The sequence below is a fragment of the Vespa velutina genome, chromosome 19 (genome assembly GCF_912470025.1).
Source record: "Vespa velutina chromosome 19, iVesVel2.1, whole genome shotgun sequence".
NCBI lineage: Eukaryota > Metazoa > Arthropoda > Insecta > Hymenoptera > Vespidae > Vespa > Vespa velutina.
The window spans coordinates 3,656,342-3,673,066 of NC_062206.1; the positions used below are offsets into that span (position 1 = coordinate 3,656,342).

A 16,725-nucleotide genomic window follows, 5' to 3' on the forward strand; every position below is an offset into this window, starting at 1 on the left:
TTTCGTGTAAGTTTGTATTTATTCAGCTCTCTGAACTTCGCCATTGCATATTCGATATATGGAATTAACCTCATTTGGAAAGATGCATCAAGAAATTAGCATCCGTAAAGAGTTTCATCGAGGTTAACTAAAAATTTCGCATCGAGATTCTCTCTGAAAGAAATTTTATTTATATCGAAGAAGGACACATGCATTATAATGTGTCGTGATCAATGAGAAAATATTCCTCGGTAAATTCAATTTTAATAGAAATAATAATAAATGATTTTCGAATCATTGATTACTTAAATTTCTCATTGAATGTACTTTTAATACAATACAAAACATTGTCGTTCGTTTTTTAATATAAAAATGATACCATTATTGTCATATTATTATTATTAAGATCGAGATTTTTATTTATGTCTGACTTCTTTATCAACTGAAATATGCGCGCGTTTTTCGAATTGATATCGATCGATATATAATTAAATACGTCATTTGTCGATTTTTTTTTAGCAAAATGCATCGACACGTGGAAATATTAACAATTCTGACAACCTTTGCTTGTGCTGAGAATATTTTAATGACTGAGGTCTTTGTCATACCTATCAGACCGGAAACTTTCGATTGGAGTCCAGACGGTAAGACAGACAAATAGATAATTAAATTAGTAATATGTCATGTTTATGACGAAACAATAGTAAATAAGAATAATAAATAAAAACAATAAGATAAAATGAAATAAAACAAAAGGCAAATGAATAAAGAAATGACTTGTTAAAATTAAACGTTCAAAAATTCTATAATGAAAACAGTCAAATAAATAAATAAAAAAACAAAAATAAAAAATAAAAATTTGCAGACTTAACTTTTTTTCTAACGCACGCAATAGTAAAAAAAAAAAAAAAGAATGAGAAAAAAAGAAAGAAAGAGGTGTCCGTTGTCACCCCTTAACCCGCTTCACAATTTGAAATTAAAGTACGTCTCGCACGTCATTCGGCGCGCACCACGAATAGCAATTATAGACGCGTCTCGAGCGTTAATAGCATTCGACCTCGTACATGACACGCGTCCGCCTCTCTTTCTTTCTTTCTCTTTCTTATATGCATTTCAAGAGACACTTTCTAACACACCTTCCACCAAATTTGTCTAATCATAAATGTTGAAAGTCATTCGCACATAATCGATGAGTTTCATCAAAAGATACGATCAATTATGACTCTTTCGATATTCTGCTAATTGACGTATACTTTAGTTAATGACTCATTATGGATCATTGTTTCAATAAAACATATTCGACTTCATCGTTATCATGATTCATCCTTTTTATTTTATTTTATTTTTTATTTTCTATTTTCTTTTCGATGAATCTCGATAATTATAATCATATTCGTGTGAAACTTCATTTCTAGAATATCGAATGAGTTATCATGAAACATTTCTTTATATTTATTATTCATATATTAATAATGAATGGTCATGTATGCGTGTGTTCAAAATAAAATCTTCTTTTATCTTCGACCACGTGCCCGATAGTTATTTGGACTTTAATATAAGAATGTCGAGACTATACAATTTAAGATTGTGAGGAACGTATGATTGCTTTATCTTATGTTACATGACGCGTGGGTAAACGATTTATGGTCGACGAGACAGTTCACATTAATACAAACTACGCGAAAGACGAGTTAGCTTGATTTCTTTGAAGAAGAATAGAGAAAGACAGAAAGAAAGAAAGAAAGAAAATGAATGAAGGAATGAATGATTAAATTATATATATATATATATATATATATATATATATATATATATATATTCCTTTTATATATCGTATTTTAAATAGTTATCCGTTTATATACCACATACAAGTTTTAATGTTTTAACAATGGCTTTTCATTCCACAATCGATTGCCACTATAGGAAAATACGATCAGTTTACGTACCAACCGTCCTTGCTCAATGCTCCCGATCTTCCGTCATGGATTCACTATGTTCATAGTAAAAGAGATCACGGTGGATTTCTTTATGGAGTCGCACCAAAAAATCAAAAATATTTTCAAGTAAGCGCACGAATTTTTATCATCATCATCATCATTATCATCTCCTTATTTAAATTTATCATGATTTAGTTGTTATTATATTTAACGAGAAAAAAAGATATATATATACTTTCAGTTAGAGATTGTGGGTTTAAACAAGTACACGTACGAGACGAAATATAAAGTACTTGACATCAACGTTCTTGAGAAACAGAATTTAACGAGATACGAGGTCAACTTAAAAATCGATAATCTCAATGTGGAAGATACGTTTGGTCGTAATCGAACCGAAAAACTTCTTGATGTTTTCAGGTCTGCCTCACGACGGATATATACTTTTTATAAAATTTATATCTGTTTTTACTTCTCTCATTATATTCACACGAGATACATGATCTTTTAGAAACAAACTTTGGACGACTGCCACGGATTTGTATGTCACTTTTCTGGCTTCAGCAGTCGAACTTGGTGCACGTTTACCCCTTAAACCTGGAGAAAGCGAGGGGTAAGCTGGTCTTATTTTCTAAAAGACTTGAAACTTATGTGCCAAAGGAGTGAAAGATCAAAACATTTCTTCGTTATCGCTGACGTATCGATCATCTGATCGCTAACAGAAAATAACGCACTGACGTGCATTTTACGTTTTTTTTCAAGTCTACGATCGTCAGATATTTATAATATGTATAGAAGCACATTTACAGACATATACATTAGTATCAATTTTATATTCATTTTTTATATTGACTTCGTTAAAGATCAAAATTCTTACGCAATATCATCGACGATATATTATTAATACTGTAGTCTGTAAATTTAAATTTATTATGATATTCTCATAGAGTAATTAAGACTTTGTAACATGAGAAGAATTTCGAAAGACGTTATTCTTCGTACGAGTTTATCTTTCAGGTTAAACGTACGCATCTTTGTTGTTAATCAGCATGATTTTCCTCGTAAGATAGGGAGAAGTCGTCTTTCGTATTATCACCTGTCTCAGTCATACAGGTGACTAACGGTATAATATTAACCGTGGCTACGTTTTATACGAAAAATAAAATTTCGATTCTATATGAAAATTTTATGAACTTTTCGTCAGAAATTCGTATTCTTTTTTACAAGTAAAAGAACTTTATATAAGTAAACAGTATATATATATATATATATATATATATATATATATATATATATATATAGTATATATATATATATATATATATATATATATATATATATTCTAATTTTCACTCGAATACTATCACGTAATGAAATATAATTTTAGGAGATTTTAGGAGAAAATGACGAGTGATAAGCATCTCCAATGATTGCAGAAAAATATTTTAGAAAACTGTAGAAGTTATTAAAGCCTACAAATTCCAAGGAAAAATCAATGAAGCAACGGGATTGATAATATACCCATCGTTCTTCATAGCAAATATTATCGTACATCCACGGGAAATGACGAACGTTCTCGACATAAATTTTAATCATTTTACAAACGCGTATATAATGTCTACAATACGTCATAATAAGATTTGATTATTTCATATCGTACATACAATCGGAAGTATAAAAAGGAAATAATATTTCATGAGATTAGATAATCGCCGGCCTTCTAATCTTTATATGGTAAGGTGCTTACGCAAGTACTGCTTACGAAAAGTATTTTTTTTTTTTTTTATCACAGAACCAAATAATTCTAATTTCTTGTCAAAAATTTCTCAATTTTCGATTACAATATACGTACCAAAATTAAAGTTGCGATTAATAGAATGTTTCTTTTTGTGATAATGAATATCTTCTTTTCATCTTCATTGATTCTATCAACCAATTTAGATCCATGAACATTTTTCTTCTTTGTTGGAAAGAAATATTAATCCGTGGACGATTTTGAAAGAAAAGAAAAAGAAAATCATACGATCACAATCTCTTTGGGAAACTCGATTCTGCTGATAAAAAAGTTATGCAACTTGATTTAATGATCATAGAAATGTAAGAGGAATAGATAAAACGTATTGCGCGTCTCGTGTCTTGTCAAAGACCTCGATGGAACGGTGCCCGCGCAGCTACTAAAAGACTAAAGCAGTCCGCCTCCTTGCGGCAACGTAACGCCTCTAATATGTACACAGCGTGTAAATAGTCTGACTGCTCGAACAAGTACGATATTGTCAACGTTACAAGCGAAGATAATCGAAGCGCTTCACTGAATGACGTTCTCCTGTCCCACGCACGCGATAAGGCCACACCTCAACTCCTCTCACTTCACCTCACCTTAACTTATAATGCCTCTTTAGTTACGTATTGGACCAGTGTCTCTCAAATTTTATCTTCGAAAAAATTAGGGCTTTTCTTGGATATTTTCTTTTTTAATGAAATGAAGAATAACTGCATGGGAAGAAATTAAAGCTTTGATACACACACACATACACACACACACATACACACACACATACACATACATTTCACGATCGTCGTTTATAATTAACGGTATAATAATAGAGAGATGATTTATCATTTTTTGTAGGTATAAGAAATATATACAAATTATATGATTATCGATAGATAATATGCGTAAAACGTTTTGATGATAAACAATGACTTCTTTTTCCTTGATTGATTATAAATTATGCTGGCCAGCAAAAATGAAATAATATTTGAAAGAATCCTTGGTAGGAATGACGCAAATATCATAAAATGAAATATGCGATATAACTCGCATTTAATAGTATAATCACGCAAAAAGAATCCTTGTATTTTTGACTCGTCAGTGTGTATCACCTTTTTCGGTTCACCATGAGGTCATTTCAAATAATTTATCAGGAAACGAAATTCTCTCTTATCTTTCGTTGAGAAAACTCAACGCACCTGTAGCTTTGATATGTTCACTTGTACTTATGACGAAAAAATTTTTTTACTTGTCTGACGTGTTTTTTAGTACTTACGTCATCACATCAGTTTCGGAGGAAAATAAATAAATATGTATGACTATGATAACAAACGTTTTCAAGACCGCCAAAATATTATGATATTATTTTCACTTATTAAACGAGTGCGTTGGAATGAACAAAAAGAGTCAGGAAATTTTTCCGTGAATCACACATTTTTATTAATTTCAAAATCGAATTATCTACATTAGACGTTAGAATGACATCAGTTTATTCCATCGTTCTTTTATGAAATAACATTCAAGAAAAAAAAACTACTATCTCGACTTTCTTTATTTTTTACAGAGTCGTCATGAGACTAGGTAGTTCAATACCATTTTCACAAGAATTGATTGAACTTCAAGAGGAAGTAAAACCACTTTGGAAGCTACTACCATCCTGTCCAAGAGATTTTAAAAGAACGAGCGTGGAGAGATTATTCAGAGAAGCCGGTTTTTTATTGGATTGGTGTTCCTTCAGACTGGTCGGATAAGTTTCTAATATAGACGTTTCTTTTACATAGACGAATAATATTTTAACTAATAGCCGAAAAGATTTAATAATCATTTGTCCGTTTACGTTATAAAAAGATCGAGAGCGACGAACAGAATTTGCAACGAGAAAGTGCGAGACGTGGACCAAGTATGAATATCGTTGGTTTACCATCCTCTGGAATTTCTGAACATACCGAATGGCAATGGGCAAGATCAACGAAAGCTGATATTCCTACGAGAAGTTATTTCAAAGAAATCGTTACAACGATATTCGTACCAACGATATTACTTCTTCTTCTGGCCACTTCTTTGAGTACAGCACTTTGTCTTCATCGTGACAAAATGTAAGTTCATGGTAAATTGTTTTATACTATCCAATTAAAACAATTTTATAAAACGAACACTTCGTATACATTCCAAAAATTTGCAATATTTCATTCTTATTAGCTTCTTTAATTTTATTTGAATCGTTAGAAAAAAAATATTAGGATTCGAATGTCATGATGCATTTTTTCTGTTTGGGTGTCTCAGCTCGTAAAATCGGTCACACGTGTAGCGGCATATAGAGTATAAACGAGCGAGACAGAGGACAAGGAACTCTCATAGTAGGTTTCATTCATAAGTAGGAACGATATCTGACCAAGCAATGTCGTGACGCTCAGCACGGTCGAAAATATGAATGTGATGTGGTCCGCGAATACTCGATAAACGTAATCGGCTCATGACATACGTACATATATGTATGTACATACATACATGCATATATATATATATACACAGAAACATATGTGATATCATTGAAACACAAGTGTGTCGTTGAAATAATAAAAATGCATAAGTAAAAAATGATATTTACATCAAAAGCTTTTAATAAAAAATTGTATATACTTTAGATATACATTATGTGTATGTACTTTAGATATACGTAGATTTGAAATATGCGAAATAATTCAAATAGCTTTATAAATAAATAATAGATTAAATTACTCGCGTCATTTGGATTTCACAAACTACACTTTATATATAAATAGGAAAATATAAACATAAGAATCACATTCATGTTCTATCTCGCTTAGCATATAATTATCCTAACAGAAATAAATAAAATGCAGAACATCCGGTAAAGTGTGGAATAAAACAATCATTATAATTTCTTCATAATTATGAATGTAATTCTATTAATTCTGTTTGATAATTATATTAATTTTACTTGATAATTATTAATTTATACATGATCAAGCAATATTTATGACGTTTTATCGACAAGCAAATTTATTATTAGGATTTTGTAAACTGAAGTTTATTAATTTCTTTATCTGTTAAATACATTAATATATAAATCGACATGTTGAGATATTCATAGTTAGATTAATTGTGGAAAGATGACTTTATTAAAGTCTTCTTTATATTCCAACGTAGTTTAGCCCGATCCTACAAAATATCAAGATTCCCGATCTCACGTAATCAAGTTAATCGTCATTTCCTTACGATAATGATAATGCGAATAACGCGCAACCTACGTAAATAGACTCGAGAATCGCACGTCATCGTACTACGTAAAATGATCATTTGCTATGACGTAAAGATTATCATCGATGTAAGTAAAATTATTAGTTTACGGTCACATTTTCATTATGACTTCCGTATTCTAATACTTATCATTTGTAGAAATTAATCGCTAAAATGTTAGTTGTATTTTATTTTTATAGGATGGATCCAGAATCTCAATTATACTTCTATGAATTATTTAATATTTTTCATATCCAAAAGGAAATTGTTAGGTATATCTATTACTTCATTTATTTCCTCAATTAACAAAACTATAATCATGATTTGTATGCTCAATTGAATAATAAAAGTTTAATAAGCAATTTTTTACACTATTAATAAATTTCACTGTGATCTTGTAACGAAAATAATTTATTAACATTCGAGATTGTTTATTATCGTCATAAATTTATTTGTTTAACTTATATTATTTTGAATATATTTTATTTTTGTATTGCTATATTAGTTTTGTAATGCTATGAAATTTTTTTATTTTGCAGTTATGCATATTATCCATTTGCATGCCATTCTATAGTCGGTAGGTACAGTTTTTCATTTATATAGCTTATAGATATTAAAAGATAAACTTTATTGCACATGTAAACATATAACTATGTTTAAATAGTTCTTTTATTTATAGCAAAAAAACAGAACCTTCGTCAGTAGAAACAATGAGCAAGAATGGAGTGCAAATGGTACAATATGTAGCTCCTGAGAGAGGTACTTTGAGATCATTATCTGTACCACCTTCTAGTCCTAATGACTCTTTAACACATACACCAAGGTATAGAAATATTGTCTAATTTATTAATTAATAATTAATTTTTTATATTAATTATTACTATATTTACAGAATTTCTAGTGACCGTTGCAATCCATATATTCGACCTAATCCACCACCTTACACTGGACCAAGCAATTTGTATGTGTAAAAATAATCATTATGAAATAATATATACAATATATAAGGATTATATAATGATAATAATATATTTATGTATAAAATTTTTAGTCCAGGTATGAGGACAGATTTCTGACTATACGAGGAGCCAGGAAAAACGTGGTTTTGCTAAACAAATACAATAAAAATGCGCTTTGGACAGAGAAACTGCAATAGTTTGCGCTTTGGACAGAGAAACTGCAAAATCATCGAAACTGGCTCCATAAATTATAATTATAATGCTTAAATCAACGTTAAAGTAGTCAATTTAATTAAGTGTGCTCTATATATTTCATTTAAAGGAGCCTTAGATATATAACTTATAAAATGATAATCTTTTAGTAATAACAAATAAAGTTGTAATAAAATTGTTTATAATTCTTCTTTAAATTATCCTTATACAGTATTTACATTTTTTTAATTTACATTTTCATGTTTATGTATAATTCATATTTAATAACACAATTTCAAAATGTTTTGAATTTGGCGGACAAAATATTTGTTTTAAATTAGATCAATGGGAGATCAGTATTATAAAAATCGTTTTCTGATTGGTCTATTCCAAATAATTTTTTCGATACGATATTCTAATAACTTTCTTTCACAAATGTTAAGGTTATATAAAAACAATTTTCATTCAATTTGTTTTAATTATTTTGGTCTATGATATTTATCAATGAAAATACAACGTTCTTTTATGGGTGAAGGTTATCTGCTGTATATGTATTCATATACATATATATACAGATAAACGAGAAAGGACAAAAGTTATAACATTGTATTATTATGCGCATGCGCGATAGAATATAGCATGCGCTTACCTCTGTCAGCCACATTGTCGATAGTCGCATTGTTTAGGCGGCCTCGTTTGTATCGTAGAGAAAATAAGTATTCGTTATTACTATATGGGTAAATAATAAATAATATTAATAAAAAAAATTGGGACATTAAAGTTTGTTAATAACGCTTTTACAATGGCTGGCATTATGCCTTTATCAGGAAGACCCGGTAGAAAACAATGGACGTTACACGGTGGTAATTACTTTTCTAAAAGAATAGTTTAGTAATACTATTTAATTGATTTTCTCTATCACATTTCTTAGTATAAAACAATTATTTTGATAAAATAAAAGAAAAATGAGTTCAAATTTCTTAACAATGATTTGAAAAGCTAATAGATCAGTTGCCAAAAAAGGTTCCATGAGTATTAGACATCTGTCAATAACTCTTAGGTCAAATGTTATTTATATCGATATTTATATTCTAAAATAATTATTTTATAAAATCTGAATATGCATGTGTACATATACACACATATATATTGATAAAAGATATATATATATATATATATATATATATATATATATATATATATATTGTATCTTCTTTATTATTATAATAGACAAATTATAATATTTCATTTTTGTCAGATGGAATACGTGGTTCTCTTAGACGATTACGATCTCAAATGGCCGAGGATGGATGCCCAGAATCTCAAGTAGTTTTAGCCAAACAACTTTTAGACGAAAGATGTGGTACATTATACATCATATTTTGTAATAGTATACATTATATATAGTACATTATTGCATTATTTTATTTAAGATTTGGAAGTTGATAAAGAAGAAAATGCAAAATTGGGTGTTTATTGGTTGACTAAAGCCTCGGAGCAAGGAAATTTGGAAGCAACGGAAATTCTTAAACAATGTTTAGCTACAGGTCGTGGAATCACGGAACATAATTACTATGATGTCAAAAATTGTTTGGATATGACACAAGATGAAAAATTAGCTAAAAAAGCTGCAAGGGAAATGTTTACTAGGTAAAGATGAAGACCAAGATAATCGTCGTCACTAGTTAGTAATTTTTCCAATATTGTTTTGTATTATTTGCTATTTATTATTTCTTATGTTCTTCCTATTATAAGGGTTATTCACCTTAAGTAACTTTTGTTTGATTTTATTAATTTTTTGACTTCATATATAGTTTATCAAATGGTGAGGATTTTATTACAACGGAACAACTACAAAGATGTATGAGGGATGTAATATCTCCATCTAGTAGTAGATTCAGTAATTGTCAGTCACCTAAGTCACCATCTAATACTTCAGATGAGAAACTAAATGATGCTTTAAGTAATAAGTTTACTAGAAATGGGCTTCCTGAAGATAATACATCTATAAAAGAGGAAAGTAAAATACACAATGTAACTTATGGTAATTGTATAACTCTTATATTATATTTATTAATAATAAATTTAATATGAATTACTATATACACTTTATAATTATAGACTGGATGGGTCATCAAAGTGAAAAAATAACTGAAGCAGCTTTAGTATCAGCAGCTACAAGCTATGCTCATGGAATGCTCCCGATGGTTTCTCGTTCATTGTGTATGGTAGATTCACCTGAAATGGAATTAGCTGCTATTCCTCTTTTACAAAGACCATTCATTTATCCGTTAGCATCCTTAAAGTGTTTCTATATTTGGTTAATAGAAATAATAGGCCATAAAAGTAGACCGATTATAAAAGTTCTTTTCACATCAAACATACATATACTTCTATTACTTTTGTTGTATTCTTTGTTTGGAACAGAAAGTTTAATACTTTTCATTCCAATGGCGCTCTATTATCTGTCTTTTATTGTAATGGTTATTTCTACCTTCCAGATGTTACACAGAAAGCGTAAATTGAATAATTTCCGTGTATGGTCACGCTTATTCCTCAGTTATTCAGGTGGTAATCTAAATCCTGAGGAGGCAGAGTATCAATTTTGTTGCAATAACTTAAAGCCCTATGGTCATTTCTTTCTTGCTTTATTGCTCAATCTAATAATTTATCCTGTGATAACTCATCAGTGGACACCACAATCTGAATTCACTATTATTTCTGTTACATTAACATTAGTGACATTACTCAATTTTATGTGGAATAATTCATCGAATTTTCCTGATCTTTTAGCTCTCTTTAGTTTTGGCGTGCATGTACTTGCAAAATATCCTTATGAAACAGATATTGTTGTTGCGCAAGGTTGGAGATTCCTCGATATAAGAGTACCTACATTTGCTTCCTATGTTGTTGGTAATGGCATTGAATTCTGTCTCAATTTTCGTGTTGTTTTCTATTTGTTGATACCAGCAGTTTTCTGTAAAATGGCTGCTAGAGAAAATTGGCGTGGCACATATAAAACTTTAATTCCTCATTGTGTCACCCTAAGCTGGTGGCAAATAGCAATATTTAGTTCACAAAGTGCGACATGGTATGGTTTAATTAGGGGTGCTCTTGCATTAGTCGGTATGGTACTTTTTCTGCCAATTGCTGGTTTAGCTTCCATTATTTTGCCAATTATAGCAGCTGCAAAGTATTTATCAGAAAGTGATTTGGCAATGAGAATAATTGTGACTGCCATACTTGGAGGATTACCATTCATTGCTTCTTGGTACATAAGGAGATTAAGAACTCCAAGATTTAATTGGATCATTACCGTTGTGCAGGTTTTTATATTCTATCTATATTAAAAATATTTATATTAATATCATCAATTAAAAATTTTTATTTAATTATTAATATAATTTTTCTCTCAGCTCGTTTTAGGCACAAGCGCTGCTATATTTTTATCATGGCAAGTGATAACAGAATATAAAGAAGATTCGGATAACAATTCATATGAAATTGCAGCTACATTATCGTGGGAGCAATACCAAAATCATTGTCATCAACCTGCGTGGGAAGATATATCATCAAAGGCGCAAGTACAAATTGAATGTGCTCATTTAGAAGGCATTCCAATCTCATGGGAAGGTTATGTAACAAATGTTCGGTTAAAATCAATTAAAAACAATATTGGTACAATATTACGTATGCTACCTGACAGTATTAGAACTACATTCAGCTGTACATATGGTGAACCGTATAAAGAAAATTGTGATTCGTACGATGAAATACGTAGGAAAAATTGTGAACACTTTGTAAATATTCAAAAGAAAAGGCATAAGTGTCATTTTCCTGAATGGGATCAATATGAATTTGAAATTTTTGTCAAAATGAAAAGTGGTATATGGAGAAGCAATGCAGAAATTGTGCTCATTGCAGATCACTCATTTACCAATTTTAGTTTAAATATATATCCACGTGATAAAATTTGGTTTTCTGGCACACTATCAAACACAGGTTTAGAAAAGGAATCTTTACTTGGTGGTGGGAAACCGCATATTGAATTAGATGAGATTAGTTGTTTAGCCTGTCATTCTGCTGACCTCAAGTCTTTTAAACGACACAAATATCACATAACATTAAGTTCGATAGTGAATAATTTCTGGCTTGGTATAAAGACTGTTCTTAATTTTCTACTAAATCCTATTGTTTTATTCAAGTAATACTAATGCATTCATTACAGGGAAAATAACTATTGATTTAAACTTTTTCATTAAAAAAAATTTGAATTATCATATTTTTTCTTTTCAAGAAAATATATATATATACAAGTATTGTATAAATGTATTCAAAAAATTAACAAACACTTTTTCATTAATACTTCGTATGAAAACAACTTCACAATAGTTAATCTTTATCCTAGATAGATCATGGTAGTTGTACCCTGAATAGCAAAAATGATATAGTTAAGCAAACATTTAAGCTTTATTATCATATTTTATGTTACTTCAATCGGTCATTTTAAATTCATGTTTTATTTTAAAATATCTATTTTATAAAATCTGAATATATATTATACATGCGCGTGCGCGCACATACATACACACACACATATATACATACATACATACATACATTCATATACGTATATGTATTTTAAGAATAACATTTATCCATATGCTTTACTGCCATTAAAACAAAATGGAGAATATGCTTAATATTTTTCTATTACATTTTCAGAATATGAACAAAACAAAAGTTCTGAATTTAATTTTTACAGAAATATAAAACCTAATAAACGATTTCAATAATGTTATATTGTATCTTAGATTATAAATACTGAAATCTAATTTAATTAAAATAATTAATACTAATGGAACATTTTTCCAAAAAATAGTGATAGTACACATTAACTAAATTAACAACTATTACTCATTGATATGTAAAATGGCATTGATAACAGATGGAGAAACTATGTATCTAGAATATACATCAAAATAATCTACATAATGATAAATTATGACAACATATTAATACAGTTACATATATCTAAATGTTATAAATACATGGACAAAAAACCAAGCACTGTATCAAGATAGAAACAAAAATTAATGTTATATCGATGTAAATGTTCAAAATGTGTAAGATTCTATAAGTAATACAGAAACTACTAAGTCCATAGAAATAATAACATTACCAGATGTATCATATCAAATAATGAGGATAATGAATAACAGATAACACAGTAAAAAGATAGAATTAGAAGTGCCTTAATATTCTTTTGTTCAAATATTAATTCATTTATATATACAAAAAAAAAAAAAGAAAAAACAGAGAAAACAGAAAATTATGTAATATTTTTAAGAATGGTCATGGTTTTTTTAAAATAATTATTAAAGAACATTGAATTACAAGAAAAAAGGAAAAACTTGGCTTCTGCAATTATTAATAAATTTATTTTACATTTGGCAACAGATTATGATACATTATTCTTTAAACATTTTTTCATTAACAAGATAATTAATTGGTTTGGTTCTTTGTTTTCTTTATTAATTTCATATAAAAAAAATTTTATAAGAGAAAGATACTCTATAGTTATTTCGTATAGATAATAGTATTCGTTTCACTTATGTACAAATATAAAATCTATATTAATTAACTATTTTGTTTACGCTTAATCCGAATAAAAAAAAGGAAAGATAATGTAAAATAAAGAAAATCATTTATGTAAATTAAAGATTGAATATAAAGACGTTCGCCATTATTTATCAACACTGAATTATTCATTCTGTATTACAATCTTAATGCGATTCACTTATTATTTTGCAAGAATAATATGAATTACAAGAATACCATGCAGTATAATTTGGGATATGAATATTTCATATGTTTGAAAGAAGTTTGTATTCTAATAATATTTGTAATATTTTTTTAGGATATACTGTGATGACAAAAATGAATTAACTCTTAATCTGATGAAATTCTTACAGGTGTTTAAAAATATTATAATGATATCGAAATAATTTCGTAATATATGAAGATTATCAAAGTCAATCAGTGCAATTCTACTTAAATATGTAATTCAGAAATATAAGATTGGTTTATTGTTATAATTAAATTAAAAGAAATGAATCTCTTAGAAATTTAAACAATCAATTGCTTATATTACTAAGCAAAAATTTACATTCTCTAGCATCCTACTTTTTTACTATTCGAGCATATATATTTACTCAGGCAGTTTAAGTAATATATATATATTTTCTTGCTTGATTTATATTTTATATCTAATATTATTAAATTCAACTTATATATACACTGATTAACTTCTTAATACTTTACATATAATAAAAGTACTTAGGTCCGGTCCAGCACAATTATTGTATAGCTTAATACATTCACAATTACGATATTACATATCATATACATATATGAATTATTTCACTTTTTTATGTCGTGTTTTGACATATATGTGATATTTTGTCTAAAAGTCTTTTTTCTGAGAAGAAATTATACTATATTAATCGTGTTTAAACCAATTTTTAGCACGACCAGTCTCATGAACACTTTAAATATTACACTACAAATATTCCTGGTACAGGAAAAATCCTGAGTAAAAGAATCCAAAATGAATTGTTTGGTAAATTACCATCCATAGAATAAATCAATAAAAACGCTTTCGACTATTTTCCTGATGTTTTTGATATAACATAATCCCTATCACAACACAAGCGATTAATGCTAATACTCCCACAAGCATTAAGAGGAACATTTTTATACCACTTAAAGGAGTTTGTTTTGGATCATCCACACGTTCTAGAAATTAAGTTATGTTATAATTATATTCATAAATTATATTAATTTATTTAAAGATATCTTACCACGTGGGGATTCAAAGAAAGCTGCAGATGGTAAAATAGTAGATCTGTCCTCATGATCTTTTGGCTATATAAATATAAAATTTATTTTAATCATAATGGTCATGTAACATTAGAAAATATTCAATTCTTTCATATACATATTTCTAATAACGTTCAAAGTTATACAGAAGAAAATACTTACATCATCTGGTAAATCTAATTCGAATAGACGAATCGATAAAATGTCATGGTTATCACTTAGATCTCCTGTTGTTGCAGAGATACCAAAGTAATAGCCTGTAGGTAATTTAATACCCTTCACAGAAAAACATTCCTTCCAAGCTGCTTTGTTGGCTATATCCGTAGAAACTGTATCATAAAGATAATAATTTTAAATTTGTATTAATTACAACAAAATTGTATACACTAATAATTATGATTTACCAGTTAAAATATCTTTTTCGTATCTTATTGCTATATGTGAATCATGATCAAGATTTCTGAATTTTGCTTCACATCCTGCAAGTTGTGTATGTGTTCCATCACGATCATGATCATAATGCAAAGAGCCATTATTTACCATAGCTGAAACATAAGGATGTTGATGCTGCAAATAGAGAAAATATTATAATTATGCATAGAACATAATAATTTGTTATAATTAAACGATTAATATTATATTACATTGTGAGGACCATTGTGATTGCTGTATGTATCGAGTATTATTGCTAACCCTTGAAAATAATCCATATTTCCAAAAACAGGACCATGTTTCATACGTTGTTTAGCATACCAAATAGCAAAACCATCTCCAAATAAATCCTTTTCTTTTCCATGTACCTTAAAATGTACTTGGAGTTCCCAGTTCCTGACAAAACAAGCCTATAAAACGTACGATCATAAATATATTTTCCTATAACTTTTATAATAGCAAATAAAAAATTAAATTGTATAAATAAAAGAAATAATATGGAAATATTTTCTTACAACGGAGTTCCATATTGCTCCTTGTTTACTTTGTAAATCTGGTGTCAACCTTACATAGTTATTTGTAACCATTGTACTACCCATAAAATCCCAATAAGGAATTGTCATACCAGAACCTATAAAATATTCATTCAAATATTCCTAATATTATATGATTAACGATTTGTTTTACGAACTTTTTGTTTTAAATTAACAATATCATAACCTATAAATATCGTTTTAATTCAAGAAACGATATGATTTAGAAATGATAACAGAAAAATTTAATTGAAAATTATTACGTAATAATTGATATTACAAAATTCAATTTACAAACCTTGATAAGGGCGTATTAAAGAATGTTCTCGTTTCATATAATCCTTTGTATTCCATTCTGCACCGGTAGATTTTAAAATACTCACGATTAAGATGTAAATTAAAGTTACACACATCTTTTTAAATTGAATTATTACTTATCTATATATTTATGAATAATTTATAACAATTGTTTTTATAACAACGGGAATTCACAAGTATTACTGGAAATATACAAAAAAAATATAAGCCTGACAGAAAGAACACAACTTGCAAGTTTAGAAATAGATGAAGATAGAGATAGAGTGACAAGTCAGTTCCTTATTATTACAGGAGTATTCCTGTTTGATCGGTACAGATCACGTTGAAATTCGATGATAATATTAATGATAAAAAACAATTTTCAAAAATGTATACACCATATTTTATTTATGATTTAATTAAATTAAATTAATTCAAAATTTTGTTGAGAAATTTCTTAAAATCGCTACTGATGCTACTGCATT

At 28.5% G+C, this 16,725-nt stretch overlaps 4 protein-coding genes across 12 annotated transcripts in view; 2 read left to right on the plus strand and 2 right to left on the minus strand.

Moving 5' to 3' along the window:
• LOC124955661 overlaps nt 1-4,227 on the minus strand; it is a 14,606-nt gene extending 10,379 nt beyond the window's left edge. For both annotated transcript variants that reach the window (XM_047510424.1, XM_047510423.1), the window contains exon 1: nt 3,766-4,227. The gene's annotated coding sequence lies outside the window, so the exon portion shown is untranslated. The remainder of the gene's footprint in view (nt 1-3,765) is intronic.
• LOC124955666 (epsilon-sarcoglycan) overlaps nt 1-8,314 on the plus strand; it is a 9,083-nt gene extending 769 nt beyond the window's left edge. For 2 of the 5 annotated variants that reach the window (XM_047510434.1, XM_047510433.1), the window contains 10 exons: nt 499-623; nt 1,903-2,042; nt 2,158-2,333; nt 2,425-2,526; nt 5,249-5,426; nt 5,533-5,780; nt 7,146-7,217; nt 7,625-7,768; nt 7,838-7,906; nt 7,997-8,314. In XM_047510434.1, coding sequence (XP_047366390.1) covers nt 503-623; nt 1,903-2,042; nt 2,158-2,333; nt 2,425-2,526; nt 5,249-5,426; nt 5,533-5,780; nt 7,146-7,217; nt 7,625-7,768; nt 7,838-7,906; nt 7,997-8,021 — 1,275 coding nt within the window. In that variant the 5' untranslated portion in view covers nt 499-502 and the 3' untranslated portion in view covers nt 8,022-8,314. Of the gene's footprint in view, nt 1-498; nt 624-1,902; nt 2,043-2,157; nt 2,334-2,424; nt 2,527-5,248; nt 5,427-5,532; nt 5,781-7,145; nt 7,218-7,484; nt 7,523-7,624; nt 7,769-7,837; nt 7,907-7,996 lie in introns of those variants that run through there. The other 3 variants (XR_007102929.1, XR_007102930.1, XM_047510436.1) reach the window with 3 other exon arrangements.
• A 390-nt stretch (nt 8,315-8,704) lies between these two features.
• Nucleotides 8,705-14,766, plus strand: LOC124955662 (wolframin). Of its 4 annotated transcripts, XM_047510427.1 has the most exons (7): nt 8,761-8,833; nt 8,924-8,959; nt 9,355-9,459; nt 9,530-9,746; nt 9,911-10,140; nt 10,218-11,422; nt 11,513-14,766. In XM_047510427.1, the coding sequence occupies exons 1-7, from the start codon at nt 8,830-8,832 to the stop codon at nt 12,302-12,304; spliced, it is 2,589 nt and encodes an 862-aa protein (XP_047366383.1). In that variant the 5' UTR covers nt 8,761-8,829; the 3' UTR covers nt 12,305-14,766. The 4 variants fall into 4 exon arrangements, with proteins under 4 accessions (XP_047366382.1, XP_047366383.1, XP_047366384.1 ...); XM_047510426.1 differs by having other exon boundaries at nt 8,705-8,959; XM_047510428.1 differs by lacking the exon at nt 8,924-8,959 and having other exon boundaries at nt 8,781-8,833.
• On the minus strand, nt 13,516-16,718 carry LOC124955667 (vesicular integral-membrane protein VIP36). The gene is made up of 7 exons (XM_047510437.1): nt 16,242-16,718; nt 15,926-16,041; nt 15,623-15,820; nt 15,383-15,545; nt 15,141-15,307; nt 14,960-15,023; nt 13,516-14,894 (listed from the first exon to the last, which is right to left on the minus strand). The coding sequence occupies exons 1-7, from the start codon at nt 16,354-16,356 to the stop codon at nt 14,743-14,745; spliced, it is 975 nt and encodes a 324-aa protein (XP_047366393.1). The 5' UTR covers nt 16,357-16,718; the 3' UTR covers nt 13,516-14,742.
• Between the last annotated feature and the right edge of the window lie 7 nt (nt 16,719-16,725).

Excerpts from the sequence above, each read along its gene's own strand:
- LOC124955667 (XM_047510437.1), bottom strand. The coding sequence starts at position 16,356 with ATGTGTGTAACTTTAATTTACATCTTAATCGTGAGTATTTTAAAATCT. Across the intron at positions 16,042-16,241 it reads TTTAATACGCCCTTATCAAG|GTTCTGGTATGACAATTCCT; the intron begins GTTTGTAAATTG and ends AATATTTTATAG. Across the intron at positions 14,895-14,959 it reads TTTCTTTGAATCCCCACGTG|AACGTGTGGATGATCCAAAA; the intron begins GTAAGATATCTT and ends CTTAATTTCTAG.
- LOC124955662 (XM_047510426.1), top strand. The coding sequence starts at position 8,899 with ATGGCTGGCATTATGCCTTTATCAGGAAGACCCGGTAGAAAACAATGG. Across the intron at positions 9,747-9,910 it reads GCAAGGGAAATGTTTACTAG|TTTATCAAATGGTGAGGATT; the intron begins GTAAAGATGAAG and ends CTTCATATATAG. Across the intron at positions 11,423-11,512 it reads GGATCATTACCGTTGTGCAG|CTCGTTTTAGGCACAAGCGC; the intron begins GTTTTTATATTC and ends TTTTTCTCTCAG.